Genomic DNA, 10,174 nt, shown 5'->3' on the forward strand with positions numbered 1-10,174 from the left:
TCCCACACCTGAGATGTCCAGACCTTGCCAACGATAAGGATTGTTACCTCCATTGGCTTTGGAGAGGCTTTCATCTTTGCACACACCAATGAGCCATTTGCCACCTGGTGCTGTCCCATACTTTGAATGTTGCCATCACAAGACTGCGGGGTGGAGCTGGTTGTGCAGGGTGGTGCCAGAGATGGGCAAAGGTATAAGGTCCCAGCATAGACTGCCAGAGGCGGGATCTCTGAAAGCCTGACAAGTGTCCCATTTACTGTCCCCTGCAAACCACCACCTGGACCATGAAGTCAACTGTTTTCCTGCTCCTCTCCCTGGCACTCTGCTGCTACCAAGGTGAGTACAACATTTTGTTTAGGAGCCACTTCCTCTCCTTGCTAAAGCTCCCAGGTCTGTCATGTGGGAAGGCGAGACTGGGAACAGGCCAGCTGGTGCTGGGACCTTGCTGTGGCCCTGGGCAGGGAACACCAAAGCATGCTGCAATGCCCAACGTGCATTAAACCAGTGGTCTGTGAGCAAGCCTAAAGCAACTGCTTTGAAAGGGTGCCTGGCACCTGCTCCCAAAAATGAGCAGACCTGCTAGGCTGACACTCTCCCTTCAGGGCTAGAATTCGGCCTGGAGCTGGTGATTTCTAGGACAGTGAGATTCTTTTAGAGTGAATAGGTGCTATTCTGGTTTTAAAAAAGCAAACCCAAGAAGACAGGAAACGCATCTACACAAGGGAAAATGAAATTTTCACTACCAAAGTCAATGTTTAAGCCAACTGTGTTTTCAAAATCCCATATGGTGCAGAAGGATGAGAACGTGAGCTGTTGCTGCTCTTCAGGTCCTGCTCACCAGGGATTTCTGCATTAGTGGATTCATTCAGAACAGGAGGGTGCTTCTGAAACAAGTCTTCCATCATCCTATTCACTGTGCAGCGGTTGCCATTGCAGAGCTGTCTGAGCACAAAATCTGAACTCATTTCAGATGAACTGAGCATGTAGTGAGCTACAGCTCCTGGATCTGGAGTGGTGGTAGTCAAAAGTAAAATCCCTGAAACATTAAACGGTGTGGCTATCAGGTCCTCAGCACCAAACCGTTTCACTCTACAGACCCACTGCTATTGGGCCACATTGGTTGTTAATATAGACATAGTCTAAATCCTCCATGTGTATGACTTCTGGATCTATAAGCAGACTAAGGTCTTCTTCTCAATACTGACTTTTGCCAAACAAATTCAGATTGTTTTTCAAAATACACCCACCACATGTCCCATCCATGTGATCCCAGCTGACAGCTCAGGGCCAGCTTCTCCAAGGAGAAGCCCACCAAAGTCACAGCTTGCTCCCACCAGCTTTGGTGTGAGACCTCAGGGTCCAAACACTTCTTCTAGTAGAGACCTTCAGTAACTGGTCTTTTGGTCTGCTTCCCTGTGGTACAAATCCACTGACACCAGAAATACCACCCTGGGTTTACCCCAGCACCAGTGCAGCCTCAGTAGGAGTTTCTCAGTTACCCATGAATGTGTGGTAAGAGATAACAAAAACCACCTTTGCTCCCTGGAATCTGGCAGGGAAAGTCACTAGAAGTGCATCTGACCTTGACAGGGCCTTGCACCATCACAGTGTTTTTGCTAGCAGAAAGAGTCAGATGCACCAGGGAGGGACCCAGCTGCAAAATGGGAGAGATCCAAGGTAAGAAACTGTCTGCTGGGAAGAAACTGTTTGAGTGAAGACATACGGTGCTCAACCTAAAGCATCTTCACTGGGTGCCCCTTGAAACCAGCCTGAGTGATGGGTGCTAAGGTGTCTTCTGTCTCTCTCCACTCTTTCTCTAGGAAACACTGAGATGGATGGAGCTGCTGGCAAAGGAACAGAGGTGAAGGCTTCTATTTTTGTGCAGCGCAGGGGTATGCCCAGCTTTAGTGAGACAGCACTAACCCATTCACTGGGGAGTCAACATTGCTAAATGCAGTATAGTGAGCTGCTGGCCCAAACATGCCAGTGCCTGTGAACCTCCTTCTACCTGCTGTGCTATAGCAAAATTCCAGTGATGGTACTGGTTTCCTACTGCATTTCCCCACATTGAGCGGAGGAAAACTGTTAATAAAGAGCTGAATGTTGCTGCTACCTGCCAAGAAGATCAGAGCTCTCCTTACTCTCTGGCTTGCAAGAAGGAGGGCAGGTATTGTGACATAAAAATAAAAACTGGGAAGAGCACGATCAGGCACTGCCCATGGAGCATTACCTACTCAATACTGTTACTCCTAAGGGTGTGCAGCAGTGCCAGGCGGAGTCAGCTGGCCAAGGGACTGCATGGTGTCAGGCAGTCCCAGTCTTTCTGAGAGTTCATGGCAGATCTCTGAGCAAGCTGGGATGGGTTATCAAGGTACACAAAACACGTACCTCCCTGTGAATGCAAAGCTCCTTTGGTAAATTGAAAGCATGTTTAATAATGTCAGCATTACCCTTTTGTGTCTACAGGCAGCTTGTGGCAATTATGACCTAAGAAAAGGTTGTACAAAGATCTTTGACCCTGTCTGTGGCACGGACAATCTCCTATACGGCAATGAATGTCTGTTGTGCTTTCAGAACCTGTGAGTATCTGGACCTTCTGCAAGCTTAAATATCACACAGACAAGGGCTACTACATATATCTGTGATTTCCTAGAAAGCAAGCTGTTTGCATGCAGCTGGGTGGAGCATGGGCAGTGAGCCCAGCACATCTGGTATGAATCTGGCCTCCCTCACAGATGATGCACTTGCTGCTCTGAGCACACGGACTCCATCTGCGAAATCGCTCCGCCGCGTGCGGCTCGCAGCACACAAGCTGCCCACAAGCAGGGACCACACGGCCGAAATCTGTCCACACCTGCAGCTGCCACGCTGCAGTGATTGCTCGGACTGTGCTGGAGGGTGTCCAGGAACTCAGACAAATGGCAAAGTCCTCAAAGTCTGCCCAGATCTAGCATGTAGGCAGAAAAATATTTTTTCAGGTGACCTCAGACGTGTGGTAGCTAAGGAAAAATTATGGGTTTTCACCCCAGCAACTTATAGCTGGGCTCTGCTTTCTGTCTTCTCTCCATATGAAAGGATACAATTTGCTCTAGGTATTTTTAAGAATGAGCTTTATATTTAATCCATGTCGGTGCCAGATTGCACTGTTTTAGCAGAAGGCCAGGTCCAAATGCTAGCAACGTCTCTGGCAAGACTTGATTCATTTCATCTGGCTTGGGCCCTAGCTAATTTTGAGTATATTTATACATTTGAAGCACTCTGTGTCAGACAAGTAAAGGAATTACTTCCAATTCAATGCTATTAGGTGGTTCAAAAACCTCTGTTGGGAAGATTGAGTGTTATCTGTAGCCAGATGCCCCAGTCTGTGGGGCTAAGGGAGCTTCACCCTTGACTTTAGCTGGTGGAGGCAGGGATTTTCGGTGATCAAGTTCACACACCCATCTGCCATCAGCAAAGACATCTCTAAGAGAGGCTAGAATTCCAGATTTTCTAACCCTGGATGAATGGGTTTGTGGAGCCAACTGCTGCTCTTAGGAGCATTGCCTCTCAGCTAATTCTGCAGTAACAAGGAATCCAGATCACCAGGAAAAAGAGCCCGGATAAGAACGGTTGGTTTGGTTTTCTCCTCCTTCCTTCATTAACCCAGGCTGCTGCCCCATATTCTGCTCACGGCCTGCTTAAATGCTGGTTTTACATTTTAAGGCTGAAGATGATGCAGTCAGGCAGAGACATGCTGAGTGGGATCTCTTGAATGAAGGCGCCATGGTTAATGACCCAGTGCAGCATGGCAGGGTGGTAATGACCATGCTGGAAGCCAGCAGCCCAGCACCAGCTGTCGGCTGTATTGTGCAACAGATGGGGGTGGGAGGTTCATCAGACACAACATCGTTAGGGCTTTGGCCATGAACCAAGAGCGTGGTAAAGAGAGTGAGGAAGGCTTCCAATGCAGCTATGCATGGAGCAAAGTGGCATCAAGGATGCTCCGTGCCCCCAGTGTGGAGCACAGCCTTGGAGGGGATGGGAGACCTCAGTGGTCACAAGAAGGAAAGTCTGGGGTACAAAAAAGAAAAAGCCTGAGCCAGTGGTGTATCCAGAGGCGGTCAGGAGTCAGGGGAGGGAAGGGAGAAGCTGGTGCTGGCATCCGCCTTGCACTGACAGGCACTGCATCCCTGGACTTCTTCAAACTCCTGTTCGTGCAAGCTCTCAGCAGCTGCAACTGGAAATGTGCTGCTCCTGTGGGTCAAAGCCCTGAGCCTTGCAGCTCGCCTGTAGCATTCCCAAGTGAAGAAGTTTTGGGGTTAGGCACAACAGCCATTTGGTCTGATCAAGGTGATCTGGGCCAGGCACCAGGATCTTGAAGCTGCCTGGTGCCAAATATCTCAGGGGAGAGATAAACGGAGTGTCCTCATCTATAAAACTCTGGTCCATGGGGAAAAGTCAAGTAGTCGAGAGGCAGAATGAAATGTCATTTGCAGTTTGGTGTGTGTAACCAGTCTGACAAGAGCTGGAGGCCTACAAGGAGTCTAGGAATAACTACTGCAAGAGCATCTGGTGGGTCCCTGTGGCAGCAGTGTCTCACTTGTCACCTTTGGTCACTTCACTGTGATCAGAGTGCAACATGCTTTTTGCAAAATGCAAAACAACTTGAAAATCATTTTACCAGCATTTCTCTATGCACCTGAGAAATGGGTTTGTCTTTCCAAAGAGACCATCATGATTCCACGTGAAAATGGAACAATTCAGACTAATTATGTTCACTACTGGGCAAAAAATAATAACAGTAATTTTTTGCAGGTGCCTTTTTAATATTTTCCTCGCTTTTGCTGCAGAAGTAATCAAGAGAGGAGGCTGGGAACAGGCCCAAGCCCAAACAAGACACAGTGGCAGGCATTTGTCTGTAAAAACCTACAAAACAAAGTCATAACCTTTATCATCTGCAGCCAGACAGGCATTAGGGGTGTCTTAGTGCTGTCCTACAGCACAGAGGTGAATTATTCTGCCAGGAGTTGTCAGGAAGCGCCAGCTCTTGAGCTTATTGGAATTAATTAACACATGCCCATGGTAACCCTGAACTCCCTGTCAAGAATATGTGGCCTTACTTAGTGTGAATAACACTTAAATGATGACTTAAGCAGTATTTTAATTTCTTTCTTTGTCCTCTGAGCCGAGCCAGGGTTTTCTGTGTAGCAGCGACCTGAAGGCATCCTCTAGCATTTCTAATGTATTTTCCAGGCAAAGAAACACTCATGTGCAGATAAAGAACAGGGGAATGTGCCAGAAGCCCTCTCCACGCTCCGAATCTACTCAAAACTAATAGACGCAACCATTCCGGAGAAGATAGCACAAAGCTGTCCCTCATCCAAACAACCTCCTAATAAAATGGAAGCATTGCCATGTCTTGCACTGGGATTTCTTACACACACAGCAGACCCCTTTCCCTGACATTCAAAATACCTTCCTGGAAAACGTGGTTTGTTTTGGTAATGTCCATAAAGAGCTGTGAGCAAACTACTGACAGAGCCCCGGGGACAAGGCTAGGACATACCCAGGGAGAGCGCCAGGCTCTGGCATAACAAGGAGGCTCTTTTTTGCATCAAGAGTTTTGTCTTCCTTTCCTGAACTTCCAGCATCCAAGCAATAGCATGCTCACGACTTGCAATTACAGTTGCTAAATCCAAGGCATTAAAGCACCTACTCCAAGGCCTCTGCCACCAGGAGGAAGAGTCCAACAAGGCATCTCCATGCTGACTCGTCTCCAGCATATGCCACTGCCCCCATCACACAGTCCCTGTGCATGGAGACCCACCAGCCTCAAACACATCCTGCAGGTCACAGCTACCCTCAGAAAACGAAAAAAGGCTCCATTTTACCGGGGGGGGGGGCGGAAATTTCCGCTAGTGCTCTCGGTGAGTTTTGCTGCTGGCACCCACGCCCGGGGCCCAGGGCTCCGGGCTGGCGAGAGGGGATTCTTGGCTCCCGGCGCAGCTGGACGCGGGGTGCGGATCCCCGGCTGGAGAAAGGGAGGAGGTTTCGGCACTGGAGGCCGCTGTTGCTCCGCCGGAGCCGGTGCGGGTGCCGGAGCCGAGCCCCGCAGCTGGAGCCCGCAGCTGGCGGGGGCGCGGGGCCGCTCGCCCCGCGGGTCTGCAGCCAGACGTCGGGGCACCCGCAGGATGTCGGCGCTGCCCTTCCCAGCCCTGCAAGGAGGACGAAAGCCGCTGAGGTGGGGTAGCCGAGGCGCGCAGCCTCGCCGGGTCCCTGTCCCTCACCGGCACCCCCCACCGCAGACCCACGGGCAGGTTTGCAAGGACCTCATGCTCTGTCTTGGGGGGGGGGGGGGGGGGGGGGTTGCAAGGACACGAGTGGCCCCAGAGGGTCTGCCTGCAGAAGCTGTGCTGGAGGGATGTGTCTGCCTGGCACTGGCACAGACCTGCCGGCTGTTCCCCGGGGAGCTGGGCACCCTGCTGCTTGTGCCAAAGGACTGTAATGAGCCAACCCAAAACAGCCTGGGACAGAGCGGTCAGGACTTGGGGTTGAACCCTCCTGGGAGTTCCCCATGAATTGTAGCCCTTGAGTAAATGACTATTTGTATTTTGGCTAACCAAAAGCTTTGTTTTTAGCAAATCCTGAACTTCACTTTGGTTAGGAAGATGTGTTTGAGTTCTCTTGATGTTCCTTGAAGAAGTGGCTGAAACACAAAAAATAATTTGCATGGTCAAGCTGAGAGAGAGATCTAGTGCTCACTTGAAATTTCAAATGCAACCAGATGCAGCTGGGAGTGGGGGCACAGGTTCCTCTCCAAGATCCACCAACAAGTCTGTCCGCAGTCAAGAGAGATGAAAAATGATTCACTTTGCCTGTATGTAAAATTAATGCACTAAAGGTGGTAGCCGTAAATAGGCTTGGGATGGCTTGACATCTCTGCACAAAGGGGATCCCAGAAGTATGCCTCCCACAGCTGGGATATTTCTGATTCTGCTGCATCACAAGAAATGGAGCATAGCTTTTACCTGGAGAGATCTCTGCAAGTGGGGCTGGCGGGAGGGGAGGCTGAGCCTCCTCATGCCGTTCACTTACTGCTTTTGGACTTTGTGGTGTGACTAAACCCAGCTTAGCTCCAAACTCATCCAAGTTGGTTTCTTCCACCCGGAAGAACACTGGAGAGGTTGCACTGAGGCCAGCTTATGCCAAGCAAAACATCTTTCCTGCCCATGCCATTTCTGAGAAACATCACCCAGTATTAGCCCAGAGCATTTCTCTTCAATGTAGTGAGGTGCTGACCGAGCTTGCAAAACAGCAGGTTGCATCAGTTGGATGGTTGAGCACAGGGTTGCATCTCCCCAGGCACTGTTCTGATAAGAACTAACATTCCTGCTAAATGTCAGCCACATCTGTTCCACAGCAAGGTCCATATCAGGCTTGAGATTATGGGAAGCAGCAGGTCAAGGGCCACCCTGTAGGTACTGCACAGCTGGGGCACGTCAGGTGGAACCAGCAGCAAGATTCCAGGAAGGAACAGTTCCTGTCCATATTTTGGCTTGAACAAGTACAAATCTGAGGAAGTTTTAGCAGGTGCAAAGGTATTTTACTGACCCCTGGACTGTGTTTCGTTTTATTTATAGGAGACGCAGCCTCAAAAGACAGTCTTCTGCCCCCATAAAGATTCTTCCCTGAAGCTGAGGAGGGGAGTGTTTCATCTCAGCTGCTCTTCCACCATCTGATTGCCAGCAGAGCCTGGAGCTGTCCTGCCAGCAGCCAGCATGACTTTTCTGAGACACCAGCTTGCTTTCCCATGTCTCCATGATGCTGTTTCCAGTGCTGGCAAGCTGTCAGGGACAGGGCAAAAGAGAGTAATGGGAAGAAGGGTAATGACTTCAATTCTCTTCTGTCTGCCTAAATAGCTGCAGCCTTTCAGGCCACTTTCCAAGGGCAGAACTTCTGGCAGTGGGCGTTCGGGAGAGCCCTGAACACATTTTAAATGATGCAACTGGGGAAAAACAGGACTTGCCAAAATACACAAAGGGCTCAGCCATCTGCCCCCCTCCTCCTTCCCTTCTGGCTGCTCCCAGAGGGCTCAGCCAGGGCAGCGGGAAAGGCCCAGGGGTTCACAGGCACACGGTGGGTGAGGAGGACCCCAGAGGATGGTACAAACAGGGGGGCTTAGCATTTACTGCCTGTGAAAGCGTGGGCATGGAGCAATGTGGTGCCTGCCCCACCGCAGCACTGCTCAGAATAACAAGTGTTTGAATGACAAAGGGGGAAACCCCAAAAATAACCGCAGTTGTGGCAGCTGGGGCTCCACAGAGAGCAGGATACCCACACAGCCCAGCCCCATGCCAGCTCCCACTCTGCCTGCCCTGGGGAGCACCAGCACATCAATGGAAGGAGCAGGTAGTTTGCAGCTGGCAGTGCTTCCCCTCCTCTCCCTCCTCCTGCCATCCGGGGGGCATCTCTCCTGCACACCTTTGCCAAGACTTGCTGTTCAGGTGGAAGCTTTTCAAAGCAGGATTGCATCCTGCTCAGTGCCTCCAAAGCAGCCCTGGGTGCTGCCAAACCTTAGGAATGTCACAGGAATGATGAAAACCAGACAGCTGAGGACAGATGGCCCAGGGGAGCATTTTCTGATCAGAAAACCATATTTCTTTAAAATCGAGACTCTCCTGACAGTAAAAATTATGGTAAAATTCAGCTGGGGAAACCCTTCCCCCTCCACCTCCTGGAACACTTTACTGAAGCTCCTGTCTGGGAGGGAATATCTATTTCCGTCACTGGTGGCATTTGATATTTGTTATCAACATCATGATAGCAAACTGCAAAGTCAGGATTAGAACTGGACCAAGGGGCTTTAGTGACATGCAAGGCCTCAGCTTAGAAGCAGATCTGGATTTCTGGTAGTTTCAAAATGTTCCTGTTTTCAGACCTATTTGGAAGGGGCAGCCTTTGCCCACTGCAGCCTTCCCCAGCCTTTCTCTGCTAAGGCGTCATCTATTTTAGCCACATTTGCAACATCAGATTTGTTTTTCTAGTCTGGAAAAAAGCAGAGCCTTTTGCTGAAGCTGCCAGAGGAGAACTGTGGAGTTTGCTCAGTTCCAGGAGACTTTTTTTTGGAGGGAGGGTGAGGGGGAGCTGAATTAAACCCAGTTTTCCCAGTTGGCAAAGAGAGCTTCCCTTTGCAGACACCCCATGGGAACCCGCCTGTTGCTGGTGAAAGGCTCTGCGTGTGCTACGACTCTGCCACGTGTCCCCTCCTGGATCTGGCCTTTTTGCAAAGGGTGCAGACGGTGGCATTTCCATGCCCAGTGCAAAGAAGAGGTTTGGAGCCTGCTCGCCTTTACGGGTCAGGTCTGCACGCCAGACCCACATAACCACTTCAGCTGCCGCTCTGCTGCTGTTGTGACAACCTCAACAAGAGATGTCAGGAGTGCCAGAAAATGCAAACAGCTTTATCACCGTAAAGGGACGGTTGCCCAGCACAGTGCAGCAGCACCGCTGTGTTAGAGGGTTACGCTGCCAAGCTTGAGGCCAGAGAAGGAAATACCAGTTGGTCCCACCTGAGTAGGAAATGATAGTGTTAACTCTCTGTAAAGCAAAAGTCTTACTGAAATGGAAGGATGCTTTTAAACTGCAAATTTCCTTTCATCTAAACCAAAGCTCAGGCTACCTAGGGGAAAAACTGTCCTTAGTAAATGTATGGTAATGAGCTGGAAGTTGCTCTGTACCAATACAGACAGACTGTCCATAGGGCTTAGTGGGGCTGTAGCAGGATCATTGCTAAATAAGAGAGTGAACACTTCTCACTGGCGGGCTGAAACCACCATGATAACCACAAACATGGAGCAAATAGCCACTACTAGAGCTGCAAATTTGAAGCAGGATCTCAGCTTTTGCTTTCTAATGTCTCTGAGCTGTTACAGACGAGTCAAATGACAGTAATAGTTTGTATTTCTCTCTATCAAAAGACAGTAAGCTTCCAGGAATCGGAAGCATCCAAAGTGCTCTGCAGCCAGCGCAGACAGCAAGGCAGCCCTGCCAATGTTTCTACACTAGTTTTCTGGCCTTCATCCTGCATCAGGCACACTCCACTTACAGCATGGGACAGGAGGGGCTGGAAGTGCCAGCTCCGCATGGCACTGGCACGTGAAGCTGGAGACCTCCCAGTGCTACAGTCAGCATTAGC

The 10,174-nt window shown here is 50.1% G+C and overlaps 1 protein-coding gene across 1 annotated transcript; it reads left to right on the forward strand.

The window, feature by feature from the left end:
* The first annotated feature begins 284 nt into the window (after positions 1-284).
* On the forward strand, positions 285-5,314 carry SPINK1 (serine peptidase inhibitor Kazal type 1). Its single transcript, XM_033006126.2, has 4 exons — positions 285-336; positions 1,821-1,861; positions 2,467-2,579; positions 5,233-5,314. Exons 1-4 carry the CDS (start codon positions 285-287, stop codon positions 5,312-5,314), a joined length of 288 nt encoding a protein of 95 aa, XP_032862017.1.
* Positions 5,315-10,174: the final 4,860 nt, after the last annotated feature.

The sequence above is a fragment of the Tyto alba genome, unplaced genomic scaffold (assembly GCF_018691265.1).
Source record: "Tyto alba isolate M040663 unplaced genomic scaffold, T.alba_DEE_v4.0 Super-Scaffold_17, whole genome shotgun sequence".
In the NCBI taxonomy this organism is placed as follows: Eukaryota; Metazoa; Chordata; class Aves; order Strigiformes; family Tytonidae; genus Tyto; species Tyto alba.

Bases quoted from the DNA above. Each gene is read 5' to 3' on its own strand.
- SPINK1 (XM_033006126.2), top strand. From the start codon at position 285: ATGAAGTCAACTGTTTTCCTGCTCCTCTCCCTGGCACTCTGCTGCTAC. The intron at 337-1,820 runs GTGAGTACAACA...CTCTTTCTCTAG, and splicing joins GGCACTCTGCTGCTACCAAG to GAAACACTGAGATGGATGGA. The intron at 2,580-5,232 runs GTGAGTATCTGG...TGTATTTTCCAG, and splicing joins CTGTTGTGCTTTCAGAACCT to GCAAAGAAACACTCATGTGC.